The 18,245-nt window shown below is 36.8% G+C and overlaps 1 protein-coding gene across 2 annotated transcripts in view; it reads right to left on the bottom strand.

The window, feature by feature from the left end:
- The window catches only part of ADGRB3 (adhesion G protein-coupled receptor B3), an 883,764-nt gene that overhangs the window by 381,503 nt on the left and 484,016 nt on the right, over positions 1–18,245 (bottom strand). For both annotated transcript variants that reach the window (XM_005688755.3, XM_018058811.1), the window contains one exon: positions 3,975–4,077. In XM_005688755.3, the coding sequence (XP_005688812.1) occupies positions 3,975–4,077 (103 nt within the window). The remainder of the gene's footprint in view (positions 1–3,974; positions 4,078–18,245) is intronic.

The raw sequence follows: 18,245 nt of genomic DNA, 5'->3' as shown, positions 1-18,245 counted from the left end.
AATAATTTCTATCTCAACTTTAGCCACTGGCAGAACCATTAATCTGCTTGTCTAGTTAGCATTTCAAGACTCTCCCATTAAAACTACCAAGAGTTTTGAGCAGGCAAAACATCAGAAATCTCTTCCAACTGGACACAAGCTAGGGTAGAAAAGTAACTTAAAAAGTAAAGGGATACAAATATCCCTCTGTGGAAATTACAATCACATAGACTGAATGCATTCTTTAAGCTTTGCCAAGTGATTTTTAATTCCTTGGATTGTTATTGGCCTGTGCTATTCATGAAAATACCCACTAATGAATGTGGGGATTTCTCTTTATTGTTTCTCATGCTTCCTAATGGTAAAAAGCATATTCATCACAGTTTTCCATTGTGTTTTCCACTATGATTTACAAAGCCATGGCTCATGACTAATTTTAGTTTATAAACATGAAACAAACTCCTTAATTTGTTAGGTAGATCCTATTAGTATACAAGCAAATATGGCAAAGAAAATAAAACCTACAAGCCCAATTCCCATGAGATCATTTGTAAATATGATCAATTTGAGAACTACAAATAAACCCAGTAGATTTTTCTTAATACTGAAGGATAGCAGGTTCACCCTACCTAGACCATGAGAGCTGTTATTCAGGGAAAAAAAGAAAAGGAAAGAGAAAAATTGACTGCAGAAACTGAAGTCTAGTGTGGGCCAATCTATCCCTCTACCAGAAATGGAACTCTATTAAGACATTTTGTTTGGAAAAAGGGAACTGCAGGTTAGCAAAGCTGATAGAGCACAAGATAACTAAAATTCTTCTAACTCATCTTTAAAGATAAGGATGTTATATATCTTGGAAAGTCAGCAGGCCCAGATCAGTCAGAACCAAGGCATCTTAATGGTGGGTGTATGTGTGTGTGTGTGTTTCCTTATGTGTGTGCTTACAGACCCACTCGACTCCCCTAATTTAGGTCCCAATAATTACTTTAATAATTGTATTAACTTTCCTTGCACATTATAGAGTCTAACAATACTTAAGTAATATAACATGGAAAACAAAATTACTTTTCTCAGAAAAGCAAATTTGGTATTTCTAATAATCAAGCAATTTCTGTGTGCAAGTGCTAAAGACCACAGAACGGGACTCTGCAAATTATAATAATAAAGTCATGAGCCTAGAAAACTGAACTAAAAATAGTATCTTACTCTTTAATGACTTATGAGCTGGTTAAAACTGCAAATGGCTTTGCTGAATACAGTATGGAATTTCAAGATTCTATGTTCTATTAGCTAGTCCTACCAGTTCCCAAGGGTCTCATTATATATAACATGCTTTAAATGCTATTTGTTAAAAAGCCTGTTTTTTTTTTTTTTTAAAGAACACATTTTTTTTTTTAAACAAACACTAACAGGCTTTTCCCTAGACTCATTAGAACTATTAATTTTCATTCTTCCTTTTCCTGCACATGGTATATGCAACAGATAAAATTTGTAAGTCATTATTCTCTTCTGAGCTTAGTAAAGTGCAGCAGATACATTTGCTATAAGAAAACAGGCGAAAGTAGACAGTGTTGATATTAGCAAGATGTCATATTTGAAACAGGTCAACTTTGAAGGCAATACCAGTGATAATATATCTGTGTCAATATAGTTATAATGAAATTTGTGTTTGTTGTAATCCACTTTAACTTTCATGTTTGAGATACATCTTTTCTTCACATTTTAGTGAAGAATACTTTATGCTAGCTTAGGCTCTTTTGATTATCTCTTCAATGAAAATAAAGTCAGAAGATACTTTATAAGACATTCAATAAACCAGTCATATATTCCTTCCCTCAGTAAACAATAAAGTCTTTAAGACAGTCTCATCTGCACGGTGAGTATAAATACGGCAGGCACAGAGACTTCAAGCAGTAGAGCGTGAAGAGGTGTGTGAGGGAGGGATTTATAAAGTGGAGGAAAGACAAGCGATGAAGCAGCAAGAGCGTCTCCGCCACGTGGCCTGGAGTCAGGTGGCCTCCGAGGACGCGCACAGGTGGGTGCTGCTCTGACCAGGGCATGCCTCGAGGCATTTCTTCTCCAGAGTAAACTTCTCTTCTTCTCCCTCAGGCCCTCTGTGTAACAGACTTGTCTATATTATCTCAGATCCAGGTCTTTGGCCCTGGGATAGTATTGTTTTGGGAATCTAGTCAACTCACTCAAAATACTGAAAGAACCAATTCTCAGTGACTTGGTAATCAGCTCATCATGCTTATACTCTGACTCACTGCCACTCCAGAATCTAGCTAGGGCTTCATAAAATGTATTGACCATATACTCTAGTTTCCATACGTAGAAAATAAATTTTTAGATGTGCTGCATCTCTTTGAAATTGAATTGACAAAATAAGCTGCCAGAAAAGTGTGACTCAAAGCTTAAATATGTTCATTTCAAACAGTTCTATTCAATTGAAATAATGAGACTGTTTTATCAACACTATTTTAATCTTTCTTCAATTTATAAGAAAAATACCATTTAATTAACATGTTCTTTGAATTCTCAATAGTGATTTAATCTTTACTTAGGAAAGTTTTGTGAATGCTCATTTAGAGAAGTGTTTTCTCCCTAAGAAACAGAGAGCAATGCAGGCAATTAATATCTCTTAATATTCTTCACCAATGCTTATAACTCAATAGACATTACCATGATAAAAATATACATACAAACAAATATGTAAACAAATATTTTATAATACATGTGGAACAAGCAAAGAAACAATTTCCTTATTCAAAAGTAATGTCGAAAGTATCTCTTAGTTTTCAGTTCAGTAGTGATATTAGAGCCATTATAAGTTATGAAAAAGTACATATAATAGAAATAAGACACATTGTCAAAGTTAGACAGAACCAGTATGGACACATTTTGGCAAAAGTGGGAAAAGACCTGATAGTTAAAATATTAATCATAATGTTTAAAATCAGTGCTGAGAGATGTGAGGTTTACATTAAACCTCACAAACCAGAACAGCTAAACCTAAGACGCCAGAACAGCTTTTTAAAAACTGGTTTATAGGAAAGATGATTGTCATTTTTTAATAAAATGTACCTGAGTTCTTTAATATCAGAAATTATAAAATACTGGGAAAAGTACAGGTTTTATAACTAAAGGATGTGGGAATAAATTCCATTATGTCATTCACTTTGGGAAAATGACAATCACTTTGTGCTTTCATTAACTGTGTGTAAAAGCCAAGTTCATAGAAAATTTGCAAGGAGTAATAAAAAAAAAGAACTATGTATGTGCAACATTGGAGATGGTCTTACTTGAACACAGGCATTGTAAAAGCATAATTAAGAAAGCCTTAATAGGAATCATCTTCTTTGCTCTTTAAATCAATGAGTTAGGTATTTGAGGTGAATGTATAAAGGATAAGTATATGGTTTAAATTTCCGTATATGGCCTAAACAAGGTCTGAAGAATTTCATTTGCAGTTGGATGAGTTCTTATCATTCTGGATGGAAGATCTGGATTTTGATCACTGCAACACCCAGGTAGTTACAAGCAGCCTCCTCTGATCCTGAGTGTAGAACTTTAAAAAGCCACTCCACCCACTCTCCAACCCTGGGGTCCCCTGCAGGGCAACACGCCCCTTTGCATTATGTCTGCAGCTTCTGTGGCTGCATGCATCTTACATGGTAGTCTTCCTCACCAGGTGGCGAGATTGGTTCCCACCTTGACATCCCCCACTGCCTAGCTTAGAGCCCAATAAAGATGTAGGAACTAACAAACTATTAAGTACTATATTGGAGAAACTGAGAGTCCTATTATGAACAAAAACATAGGATAATACGTCATCTTGTTTCTACATAACACATATCTTCATAACAGATAAATTCATTTGCAACTCTGAAGTGTTTAGAAAATGTGTTCTGGTCTTATTTGTCAACAGAATGACTATTAACCTTTTTAAAAGGTCAATTCTATAAGAAACTCAAAGCTAAATGAATGATACTTACATTAGCCAAATGAGCTAGCTCTATCTCCAGGAATGAATCTGTTGTTTTGGGTTCAGGCCTTATGGTGACCACGATGATTTTGGAATTGACGACAGTATAATTTCTGAAACAGAATAATTACGATTAAAAGGAGGAAGGATTGAAAAGGAATATTAATTTGTATGCTCAGTACATGTTATGACGACACTTTTAATAAATGTATCTAGGCAAAGACATAGAAACTGCACAAACAGATTTAAAACACGATCCTGAAGTAGTATTCATGGAAAGATATAGTTGATTTCTTGTTATAAATATACCCTACCTGGAACTAGAAAGCTTTAGAGGGAAAAAGCTATTGGTGACTGTTACCAGTTTAAATGCAGGAAAGATAGAAAAGCAATAGCTCCGACAAGCTTTCGATTACTTAAAGCTGATTCACCTGTGAGATAGATGCATTGTGAATTCAAACCTTCAGGCAATCTTTAAAGGAATATAATCCATTTATCTCAAGGTGGACTTAACAGTTTCGCTATCCAGGAAACCAGATACTTTTCTTGCAAAGTGCTGTCTTGGCATTTTTTTAAAAATTCATTAAGATGAATGACTGGTAAGTAGTGTAGAATGAAAACAAGTAGAATTTAAATATCAATAAATGTTGCTAATTACTGACCATCATTCATTTCAACAAAATAGATTTTCAAGCCACTTCTTTATCTAAATATGCTAGATAGAAGGAACACATTTGCATTTTGAAATATCTCACCAATATAGTTCACTCACAAAGAAGTTTTCAAAATAATTATAAGCTACAAAAAAATACCTATAAGTATATAAACCTATAAAACTGAACCAGATGTTTCTTGCACATGTTTTTATCCAGCAGGTATAAAGTGTTTTACACCTTCTATTATATAGAAATTTAAAGATTTTATTGTATTTGAGCTATTTGAAGATGTATACATTCCTTCCTTCTTGATTTGAAATAAAGCACCTGTTCTTCGATAGATCATTTACTATTCTGGGGAACTCATAATAGGTATCAAGACAAACTCACTTAATTTTTCCATTTTTTTTTTTTTTTTGTTTAAGGCAATATTTATAGTTAATAAAATTAATCAGTTTTAAGTCAGTAGTCAAAAGCTTTCGGTAATTGTACCAGCAAATCCAGACAACCCTCCAGTTTCCTTAAGACTCTTTATACTTGATCCTTTTTCATCTCCATGGTTCCAGGAAACCACAGACAGGTTGTCACTATAATTATGCCTTTTGAGAATTTCATTTAAATAAAATCATACAGTACATACACATGTGTGTTTGATTTAATTCACACACCATAATGCTTCTGAGATGCATCCATCCTGTTTCTCTTTATAGCTAAGTAGCATTTCATGACATGCAATTTCTGATCTACTCATCATTTCAATGAGCAACATTTAGGATGCTTCTGATTTTTAGTTTTTATGATTTTGAGTAGCTATTCCATATTTGCCTATTATGAATAACTGGTACGCATACATTCTAGATGACACATATTTTCACATGTCTTGAGTATGATTAGAATTGCTTGCTCATGTGGTAAAAGCATGTTTAATTTTTTAAGTTACTGCCATATGGTTTTCTAAAATGTCTGTATCATCAAAGTCATATAATTCCAATACTGTAGAATCATGTTGAACCTCACATTCTTTGTGAAAATCATTTCTCTAATGAGATAATCTTTGCCACAAGATTTAACCAGAAAAAAAATACCAAGTAAACTACACTTATCGCTCAGTCGTGTCCTACCCTTCGTGACCCCATAGATTGTAGACTACCAGGCTCCTCCCTCCATGGGATGTTCCAGGCAAGAGTACTGCAGTGGGTTGCCATTTTCTTCTCCAGGGTATATTTAGTAGCAGAGAGACTATAAACAAATTCTGAGTGGGATAATATTTTAACCCATCTCTAATGTATTTAGCAATGTCAAATAACAAAATTCTTTAACACTCAGGAAGCTTCAGTGTATCCAGTCTAAAAACAAATAGTGAAAAAAAAAAGTAATTTGTTTTTAATATTTTTTAGAGGAGTGTGTTTGCAAACAAACAAGGGTGGTTCATTGTTATTTATTTCATTTAATATTAATGAGTCAACTGAAGATAAGATATATTGAGAAGGATATAGAATTAAGCTCTAAAGGCCAAACTTCCTTTGCAAACTGACTTTTTCCTGTTTTCCCATGAGCAGAAGTGATCAGGAGACCAAATGTGAGTTGATGCTAGATGATTAATTATATTAGCATATCTGACATGATTCCCAGAAATAATATATACATATATATATATATCATCATACATATGTGTGTGTGTGTGTGTGTGTGTGTATAAAACATTGGAGTTGGGGAAAATGTTCATGTGTTACCACCAAAAAGAAAAAAAATAATAAAATAAAATATGGAGATTTCTCCCACAGGACAGTCCTAGGACACAGACACAAGTTTCCTTCTCAGGAATGAATATATTTCAGTTCAGGGAGTTTACCTGAAACAAAAATATTTACACATTACTCAAATTCAGTCTACTCCTTTATTCTGGTCTTGTTTATAATCCTGTTTTCCTGCTATAAAGAAAACCAAAATATTATAAAATATTAATTTTAACAACTTTAATTTTAACAAATTTAATCAATTAAATTTAATTTTAACAAATTCAATTTAATCAATTAAATTGATATTATACAGAAACTATATTATTTTAGAAGATGTATAAGTGAATAATTTATTGGAATATACAGATGTGAGGATTCCAAATAGGAATTCATACTTTGTTAAGATATTTATGAAGTTCTTTTTGTATTCAGGCTTGTGGAGATTTTAGCCTCAGGAAACTGGGCTGTGGAGAACCAAGCGGCTTAGATAAGCTACTTTCTGTAGGGTATTTAGTCGGTTGCTCAATTAGCCTGGTGGAGAACGTTTCTAGAAGATTAATTCCACCTTATGGCTTTTGGTAAGTATGTGTGTATATGTTAGGGTTAATTTATATGCAGAGTACATCAAGAGAAACGCTGGGCTGGATGAAGCACAAGCTGGACTCAAGGTTGCCAGGAGAAATATCAATAACCTCAGATATGCAGATGACACCACCCTTATGGCAGAAAGTGAAGAAGAACTAAAAAGCCTCTTGATGAAAGTGAAAGAGGAGAGTGAAAAAGTTGGCTTAAAGCTCAACATTCAGAAAACTAAGATCATGGCATCTGGTTCCATCACTTCATAGCAAACAGATGGGGAAACAGTGGAAACAGTGGCTGACTTTACTTTCCTGGGCTCCAAAATCACTGCAGATGGTGACTGCAGTCATGAAATTAAAAGACACTTGCTCCTTGGGAGGAAAGTTATGACCAATCTAGACAGCATATTCAAGAGCAGAGACATTACTTTGTTAACAAAGGTCCATCTAGTCAAGGCTATGGATTTTCCAGTAGTCATGTATGGATGTGAGAGGTGGACTATAAAGAAAGTTGAACACCAAAGAATTGATGCTTTTGAACTGCGGTGTTGAAGAAGACTCTTGAGAGTCCCTTGAACTGCAAGGAGATCCAACCAGTCCATCCTAAAGGAGATCAGTCCTGGGTTTTCATTGGAAGGACTGATGCTGAACCTGAAACTCTAATACTTTGGCCACCTGATGTGAAGAGATGACTCATTTGAAAAGACTCTGATGCTGGGAAAGACTGAGGGTAGGAGGAGAAGGGGATGATGGGATGAGATGGTTGGATGACATCACCAACTCAATGGACATGAGTTTGAGTAAACTCTGGGAGTTGGTGATGGACAGGGAGGCCTGGTGTCCTGTGGTTCATGGGGTCACAAAGAGTCAGACATGACTGAACAGCTGAAATAAACTGTGTATGTGTAGCAGGGAGAGAAACTGTGTATTCATATGTGTAATAACTTTATTTAGAATACATCTGGGAAGGGATATGCATTAATGTATTTATGCAGTTGGATGTTCTTATCACACTTATGTGAGTACCCCCTTCACTTTGTGTCACTAATAGTTACTAGCTCTATCACAGCATCCACTAATACTATGCATGTCTCCTTCCATAAGATTTTAGTTCAAGGAGGACAATATTAGTATCCAGCATTTATGTATCCTGAGTACATTACATTGGGCATATTTTAGTGATAACACATATTTGAAAGACACTGATAATATACCAAAAAATATTAAACTTTTGACTAAGTTTTAAAATATGTCAGTATCACAGTATCCAAATATTTAGTGAAGGAAAAGCAAGCAAATACACATTATACAATAGTTCCTTTTAAAAATATGCAGTGTACAAAATTACTTTAATTTATTCCATTAACTTATTCTAATTTGCATAAGTGAATAGCTGGCTCCTTGTGTGTCACGTCAGACTTTGTGATCTACTAATGCTTCCTGGCTGGGTTCACATTTGTATTCACTGTTAGAAAAGCAGATCTTACAGCTAAATGGATTTCGTGACTAAAGTAATAAAGTTCTTTCTTGTCCTTGAGATTTGTGCTAGTCAGAACCTAAAACATTTTAAAATGTGTAGAGTTCTTTATTCAAAGAAGGCTCAAGTTATTCTTCACATTATTAAAAAGGCTTAAAGTGCATAGGGTACATGAACCATATCTTAAAGAGAGTAAAAATGTGAGGACAAAATGCAATGCAGCTCTTTACAAGAGACTCACTTTAGGTATAAGGTCATAGACAGGCTGAAAGTTAAAGATGTAAAATGATACTCCTTAGAGACGGTAACCAACAGAGCAAGAATGGATACATTTCTATCGACAAAACAGACTTGAAGGAAAAACTATAATAAGAGACAAAGAAAACATTAGTTAATGATAAAAGGGTCAATTCAACAGGAGGATATACAACAATTATAACATGTGTACCTAAAAAGAAGTTCTCACACTGTTGTAAAAGTTCTACGGTCCAAAACAGATTCCCCAACCTGAGGATCTGGCAAAGGGACTGAGAACCCCCAGGGAAACTTGACTTTGGAGGCCAGTAGAATTTGATTACAGAACTCCCACAGGACTGGGGAAACAGACTCCTGGAGAGCACAAACAAAACCTGTGCACCAGGACCAAGGAGAAAGGAGCAGTGACCTCACAAGAGACAGAGCCAGACTTGCCTGTGAACATGTCTCTGGTGGAGGCGTGGGCTGACAGTGGCCTGCCACAGGGTCAGGGGCACTGAATACGGCAGTCCTGGGGGTTGTGGGGGAGTGCTGGCATAAATCCTTTTGAAGGAGGTCACCTACTATAGTTTGGTCTCAGGCCTAACTCCTGGGAGGGAACACAGCCCTGCCTATCAACAGAAAATTGGACTAAAGTTTCCTGAGCGTGCCTCCCCCGCCCCAGATCAGAGCAAGACCCAGATTACCCAATAGCAAGTCCCCCCATCAGGAAGTTTCCACAAGCCTCTTAACCCTCAGAGGGCAGACAGAATGAAAACCACAGTCACAGAATAGTAACCAAACTGATCACATTGATCATGTCATGTCTAACTCAAAGCAACTATGAGCCATGCTGTGTAGCGCCACCCAAAATGAACAGGTCATGGTGGAGAGTTCTGACAAAGCACAGTCCACTAGAGAATGGAATGCCAAACCACTTCAGTATTCTTCCCTTGAGAACCCCATGAACAGAATTGATAGGTAGTTAGAATAGGAAAAAGGAGTCCAAAATGGTGGTAGCTAAAAGACACAGGGAAAGCATGTGAAAAAGGAACAAAAGAAAATCCATTGACTGGAATGAGAAACTCAGATGAAACAAACACACCCCCTTCCTGGCTAACCCTAATTTGCATAAGAGAGGGGGAAGGAAAAACAAACTTATAAAAGAGGGAGCCAAGTCAGGTTGAGGGCTCTCCTTTGGGGGTGACCCACCCTCACGCCTTGGGGGCGTACTATCCTTTGTTTTCCAAATAAAGCTCTGAGCTGTAAAAAAGCTGTAACACTGGTCCATCATTTCAAATCTTTGTTGCAGTGCAACAGAATCGAGGAAATTTAACCACTCACCCAACAATATGAAAAGGCAAAAGGATATGACACTGAAAGAGGAACTCCCCAGGTCTGTAGGTGCCTAATATGCTACTGGAGAAGAGTGGAGAAATAACACCAGAAAGAATAAAGAAACAGAGCCAAAGCAAAACAACACCCAGTTGTGGATGTGACTGGTGATGGAAGTAAAGTCTGATGCTGTAAAGAACAATATTGCATAAGCACGTGGAATGTTAGGTCCATGAATCAGGGTAAATTGGAAGTGGTCAAACAAGAGATGACAAGTGTGAACACTGACATTTTAGGAATCAGTGAACTAAAATGGACCAGAATGGGTGAATTTAATTCAGATGAAAACTAAATCTACTACGGTGGGCAAGAAGCCTTTAGAAGAAATGGAGTGACCCTCATAGTCAACAAAAGAGTCTGAAAGGCAGTACTTGGGTGCTGTCTCAAAAATAACAGAATGATCTCTGTTTCCAAGGCAAACCATTCAACATCACAGTGATACAAGGCTATGCCCAAAACAATAAAGTCAAAGAAGATGAAGTTCAATGGTTCTATGAAGACCTACAAGACCTTCTACAACTAACACTGAAAAAAGATGTCCTTTTCATCATAGGGGATTGGAATGCAAAACTAGGAAGTCAAGAGACACCTGGAGTAACAGGTAACTTTGGTGTTGGAGTATGAAGTGAAGCAGGCCAAAGGCTAACAGAGTTTTGCCAAGAGAACACACTGGTCATAGAAAACACCCTCTTCCAACAACACAAGAGAAAACTACACATGGACATCACCAGATGGTCAATACTGAAATCAGATTGATTATATTCTTTGCAGCTGAGGGTGGAGAGGTTCTATACATTCAGCAAAAATGAGACAGGGAGCTGACTGTGGCTCAGATCATGAACTCCTTATTGCAAAATTCAGACTTCAATTGAAGAAAGTAGGGAAAACAACTAGACCATTCAGGCATAATGTAAATCAAATCCCTTACAATTATACAGTGTAAGTGACAAATAGATTCAATGGATTAGATCTGATAGACAGAACTATGGATGGATGTTCATAACACTGTACAGGAGGCTGTGATCAAAACCATTCCCAACAAAAAGAAACAAAAAAAGACAAAACGGCTGTTTGAGGAGGCCTTACAAAGTGCTGAGTAAAGAAGAAGGGCAAAAGGCAAAGGAGAAAAGGAAATATATACCCATTTGAATGCAGAGTTCCACAGAACAGCAGGAGCGGTAAGAAAGCCTTCCTCGGTAATCAATGCAAAGAAATAGAGAAAAACAATAGAATGGGAAAGACGAGAGATCCCTTCAAATAAATTAGAAATACCAAGGGAACATGTCATGCAAAGATGGACACAATAAAGCACAGAAATGGTATGGACCTAACAGAAGCAGAAGATATTAAGAGGTAGCAAGAATACACAGAACTATACAAAAAAGACCTTAATGACCCAGATTTCCATGATAGTGTAATCACTCACCTAGAGCCACACATACTGGAATGTGAATCAAGTGGGCCTTAGAAAGCATCACTACAAACAAAGCTAGTGGAGGTGACAGAATTAAAGCTGAGCTATTTCAGTTCTAAAAGATGATGCTGTGAAAGGGCTGTACTCAATATGCCAGCAAATCTGGAAAACTCAGCAGTTGCCACAGAATGGGACAAAAGCAGTTTTCATTCCAATCCCAAAGAAAGGCAATGCCAAAGAATCTTTAAACTCCTGCACAATTGCACTCATCTCACGTGCTAGCAAAGTAATGCTCAAAATTCTCCAAGCCAGGCTTCAACAGCACGTGAACCAAGAACTTCCAGATACTCAAGCTAGATGTACAAAAGGCAGAGGAGTCAGAGATCAAATTGCCAACATCCATTGTATCACAGGAAACACACACACACACACACACACACACACACACAAAACAAGAGAATTCCAGAAAAACATCAACTTCTGTTCTACTGACTACACCAAAGCCTTTGACTGTGTGGATCACAACAAACTGTGGAAAATTCTTAAACAGATGGGAATACCAGACCACCTTACCCACCTCCTGGGAAATCTTTATGCAGATCAAGAAGCAATAGTTAGAACCACATATAAAACAATGGATTGGTTCAAAATTGGGAAAGGAATTAATGAGCCTCTTGATGAAAGTGAAAGAGGAGGGTGAACATTATCCTTAATGGTGAAAAATTGAAAGCATTTCCCCTAAAGTCAGGAACAAGACAAGGGTGCCCACTTTCACTGCTACTATTCAACATAGTTCTGGAAGTTTTGGCCACAGCAATCAGAGCAGAAAAAGAAATAAAAGGAATCCAATTTGGAAAAGAAGAAGTAAAACTCTCATTGTTTGCAGATGACATGATCCTCTACATAGAAAACACTAAAGACTCAACCAGAAAATTACTAGAGCTAATCAATGAATATAGTAAAGTTGCAGGATATAAAATCAACACACAGAAATCCCCTGCATTCCTATACACTAATAATGAGAAAGTAGAAAAAGAAATTAAGGAAACAGTTCCATTCACCATTGCAATGAAAAGAATAAAATACTTAGGAATATATCTACCTAAAGAAACTAAAGATCTATATATAGAAAATTATAAAACACTGATGAAAGAAATCAAAGAGGACACTAATAGATGGAGAAATATACCATGTTCATGGATCAGAAGAATCAATATAGTGAAAATGAGTATACTACCCAAAGCAATCTACAGATTCAATGCAATCCCTGTCAAGCTATCAGCGGTATTTTTCAGAGCTAGAACAAATAATTTCACAATTTGTATGGAAATACAAAAAACCTCTAATAGCCAAAGCAATCTTGAGAAAGAAGAATGGAACTGGAGGAATCTACCTGCCTGACTTCAGACTATGCTAAAAAGCTACGGTCATCAAGACAGTATGGTACTGGCACAAAGACAGAAATATAGATCAATGGAACAAAATACAAAACCCAGAGATAAATTCACACAACTATGGACTCCTTATCTTTGACAAAGGAGGCAAGAATATACAATGGAGAAAAGACAATCTCTTTAACAAGTGGTGCTGGGAAAACTGGTCAACCACTTGTAAAAGAATGAAACTAGAATACTTTCTAACACCATACACAAAAATAAACTCAAAATGGATTAAAGATCTAAATGTAAGACCAGAAACTATAAAAATCCTAGAGGACAACATAGGCAAAACACTCTCCGACATAAATCACAGCAGGATCCTCTATGATCCACCTCCCAGAATTCTGGAAATAAAAGCAAAAATAAACAAATGGGATCTAATTAAAATTAAAAGCTTCTGCACAACAAAGGAAACTATAAGCAAGGTGAAAAGACAGCCTTCAGAATGGGAGAAAATAATAGCAAATGAAGCAACTGACAAACAACTAATCTCAAAAATATACAAGCAACTCCTACAGCTCAATTCCAGAAAAATAAATGACCCAATCAAAAAATGGGCCAAAGAACTAAATAGACATTTCTCCAAAGAAGACATATGGATGGCTAACAAACACATGAAAAGATGCTCAACATCACTCATTATCAGAGAAATGCAAATCAAGACCACAATGAGGTACCATTTCATGACAGTCAGAATGGCTGTGATCCAAAAGTCTACAAGCAATAAATGCTGGAGAGGGTGTGGAGAAAAGGGAACCCTCCTACACTATTGGTGGGAATGCAAACTAGTACAGCCACTATGGAGAATAGTGTGGAAATTCCTTAAAAAACTGGAAATAGAATTGCCGTATGACCTAGCAAGCTCACTGATGGGCATACACACCGAGGAAAACAGAACTGAAAGAGACACATGTACCCCAATGTTCATCGCAGCACTGTTTATAATAGCCAGGACATGGAAACAACCTAGATGTCCATCAGCAGATGAATGGATAAGAAAGCTGTGGTAGAGATACACAATGGAGTATTACTCAGCTGTTAAAAAGAATACATTTGAATCACTTCTAATGAGGTGGATGAAACTGGAGCCTATTATACAGAGTGAAGTAAGCCAGAAAGAAAAACACCAATACAGTATACTAACACATATATATGGAATTTAGAAAGACGGTAATGATAACCCTGTATGCGAGACAGCAAAAGAGACACAGATGTTTAGAACGGACTTTTGGACTCAGAGGGAGAGGGAGAGGGTGGGATGATTTGGGAGAATGGCATTGAAACACGTATACTATTATGTAAGAAATAAATCGCCAGACTATATTCGATACAGGATACAGGATGCTTGGGGCTGGTGCAAGAGGATGATCCAGAGAGATGATATGGGGTGGGAGGTGGGAGAGGGGTTCAGGATTGGGAACTCATGTACACCCGTGGCTGATTCCTGTCAATGTATGGCAAAACCAATACAGTACTGTAAAGCAAAATAAAACAAAAATAAAAATTAAAAAAAAAAAAACACTGAACATTCAGAAAACCAAGATCATGGCATCTGGTCCCATCATTTTAATGGAAAATAGATGGGGAAACAATGGAAAGAGTGAAAGACTTTTATTTTCTTGGGTTTCAAAATCAATGTGGATAGTGACTGCAGCTGTGAAATTGAAAGATGCTTGCTCCTTGGAAGAAAAGTTATGACAAACCTAGACAGCATATTAAAAAGCAGAGACATTATTTGGCCCACAAAAGTCCATACAGTCAAAGCTATGATTTTCCAGTAGTTATGTATGGATGTGAGAGCTGGACAATAAAAAAGGCTGGGCAAAGAAGTATTGATGCCTTCCAACTGTGGTGCTGGAGAAGACTATTGAGAGTCCCTTGGAAAGCAGGAGATCAAACCAGTCCATCCTAAAGGAAATTGGTCCTAAATATTCATTGGAAGGACTGATGCTGAAACTGAAGCTCCAATACTTTAGCCACCTGATGCAAAGAGCTGACTGATTAGAAAACAGCCTGATGCTGAGAAAGATTGAGGGCAGGTGGAGAAGGACGACAGAGGAAGAGATAGTCGTATGGCATCACCAACTCAATGGACGTGAGTCTGAGCAAGTTCTGAGACGGTGGAGGAAAAGGAAGCCTGGAGTGCTGCAGTCCATGGGATTGCAGAGTAGGACATGACTGAGTGACTGTACAACAACAATAATTGAAAGAACAAAAACTACATGATCATCTCAACTGACGCAGAAAATTCAGTTGAAAATTTCAATATTGTATCATGATAAAAACCTGGAAATAGAACAGCCATATGACCCAGCAATCCCATGCTGGGCATACACACCAAGGAAACCAGAATTGGAAGAGACACGTGTACCCCAATGTTCATCACAGCACTGTTTATAATAGCCAGGACATGGAAGCAATCTTGATGTCTATTGGCAGACAAAGAGATAAGAAAGCTGTGGTACATATACACAATGGAGTATTACTCAGCTAGTAGAAAGAATGCCTTTGAATCAGTTCTAATGAGGTGGATGAAACTGGAGCCTATTATACAGAATGAAGTAAGTTAGAAAGAAAAACACCAATACAGTATATTAATGCATATATATGGAATTTAGAAAGATGGTAATGATGACCCTATATGTGAGATAGCAAAAGAGACACAGATGTATAGAACAGTCTTTTGTACTCTGTGGGAGAAGGCAAGAGTGAGATGATTTAAGAGAATAGCATTGAAACATGTATATCATCATATGTGAAACAGATGGCCAGTCCAGGTTCAATGGATGATAAAGGGTGCTCGGGGCTGGTGCACTGGGATGACCCAGAGGGATGGGATGGGGTGGGAGACGGGAGGGGGCTTCAGCATGGGGAACACATGTACACCCATGGCTGATTCATATCAATATATGGCAAAACCACTACAGTACTGTAAAGTAATTAGCCTCTAATTAAGGTAAACTAATTAATTTTATAAAAAAAGTAAAAATTAAAAAAATAGAAATGAAAATCAATGTAAACCTTAAAAAAAAGTTCACCCATTAGGTTTAGAAGGAATGTAGCTCAACATAATAAAGGCCATTTGAAAAGCCCTGAAATTAAAAGACACTTACTCCTTGGAAGAGAAGTTATGACTAACCTATATAGCATATTGAAAAGCAGAGACATTACTTTGCTAAAAAAGAGTCCATCTAGTCAAGGCTATGGTTTTTCCTGTGGTCATGTATGTATGCAATAGTTGGACTTGAAGAAAGCTAAGTGCCAAAGAATTGATGCTTTTGAAATGTGGTGTTGGAGAAGACTCTTGAGAGTCCCTTGGACTGCAAGGAGATCCAACCAGTCCATTCTGAAGGACATCAGCCCTGGGATTTCTTTGGAAGGAATGATGCTAAAGCTGAAACTCCAGTACTTTGGCCACCTCATGCGAAGAGTTGACTCATTGGCAAAGACTCTGATGCTGGGAGGGATTGGAGGCAGAGGGAAAAGGGGATGACAGAGGATGAGATGGCTGGATGGCATCACTGACTCAATGGACATGAGCTTGAGTGAACTCCAGGAGATGGTAATGAACAGGGAGGCCTGGCGTGATGTGATTCATGGGGTCGCAAAGAGTCAGAAACAACTGAGTGACTGAACTGAACTGAAATGAAAAGGAAATTAGGAAAGCAATCACATTTGACACAGCATCAAAGAGAATAAAATATTCAGGAATAAACTTAACCAAGGAAGTGAATAATTGTATGCTGAAAACCAAAAAACATTGTTGAAAGAAATCAAAGATGATAGGAATAAATGGAAACACATCCTGTGTTCATGAACAGAAAGACATACTATTGGTAAAATGTCCATAATACCCAAAGCAATCCACATATCAAGGCAACCCATTTCAAAACCCTAATGACCTTTTTGCAGAAATAGAAAAAAAATTCTAAAATTCATATGGAATCTGAAAAGATTCTGAATAGTCAAAACAATCTTTAGAAAGACTATGAAAGCTGGAGGTACTATACTTCTTGATTTTAAAACATGTTACAAGGTTATAGTAAGTCAAAACAGTATGGCACTGGCATAAAGATGGATGACAGAACATACAAACATCAGTTGAATAGAATAGAGAGCCTAGAAATAAACCCTCACATATATGGTCTAATTATTCTTGACAAGGTCGACCATAAAATTTGAAACAATAAAACTCCGAGATTAAAACATAGGAGAGCTTTCTGACATTGAATTTAGCAGTGATTTCTGATATGACACCAAAAGTACAGGCAGCGAAAGTTAAAATAGACTACACCAGACTTAAAAATAGTATAGTAAGGGAAATAATTGTCAGAGTGAAAAGTCAAGTGTGTAATAAGACAGAATATTTATAAGCTATATATGTGATAAATGATTATTATTGAGAATATATAAATAAATTCTAAAGTGAAAACAAAGAATAATACTGAGAAATGGACAAGAGACTTAATTATCTCCATGAAGGTTATATGTGAAAGGTCAATAAGTATATGCAAAGATACTCAACCATCACTAATTATCATGGAAAGGCAAATCAAAATCACAAGGAAATATCACTTAACATCCATTAGGATGGCCACTGTCAACAAAACAGAAAATCATAAGTGGTGAGTAGGTTGCGGAGAAATTGGAAGCCTTCTGCACTGTAGGTGAGAACGTGAAATGGTGTAGCTGCTATGCAAAACGGTACACAGATTCTTCAAAATTCAAAAGTTTAGTTACCATATGATCTAGAAATCCCACTCCTAGTTATATATCCTAAAAAAACTGAAAACAGGATCCTAAATAGATATTGATACACCCATGTTCACTGCAGTACTATTCTCAGTAGCCAAGAGGTGGAGGCAACCCAAATGTCTATTGACAGATGACTGGATAAAGAAAGTAAGTTAATACAAATGATGGAACATTATCCAGCCTTAAAAAAGAAGGAAATTCTGTCCTATTTTACAACATGGATAAGCTGTGAGGGCATCATACCAAGTGAAATAAGCCAGTAACAAAAAGACAGATACTGTATGATTTCACTTATACAAGGTAATCTAAAATAGTCAAATTTTCAGAAGCAGAAGGTAGAATGGTGGTTTTAGGGGTTAGGAGGTGGAGGTAAAAGGGGAGTTGCTGTTTAAGAAATATGCAAAGTGAAAAAATTCTAGAAATCTGTTGCACAATAGGTATCATAGAGTCAACACTACTATTCTGTACACTTGACAGTGGTTAAGATGGCAAATGTTATGCATTTTTTTTACCACATTTTGGGCTTTCCAGGTGACGCTAGTGGTAAAGAACTCGCCTGCCAGTGCAGGATATATAAGAGAGGTAGATTCGATC

The sequence above is a fragment of the Capra hircus genome, chromosome 14 (genome assembly GCF_001704415.2).
Source record: "Capra hircus breed San Clemente chromosome 14, ASM170441v1, whole genome shotgun sequence".
Lineage (NCBI taxonomy): Eukaryota > Metazoa > Chordata > Mammalia > Artiodactyla > Bovidae > Capra > Capra hircus.
The sequence above is the reverse complement of the archived record's forward strand: the minus strand, read 5'-3'. Positions and strand labels throughout refer to the sequence as shown.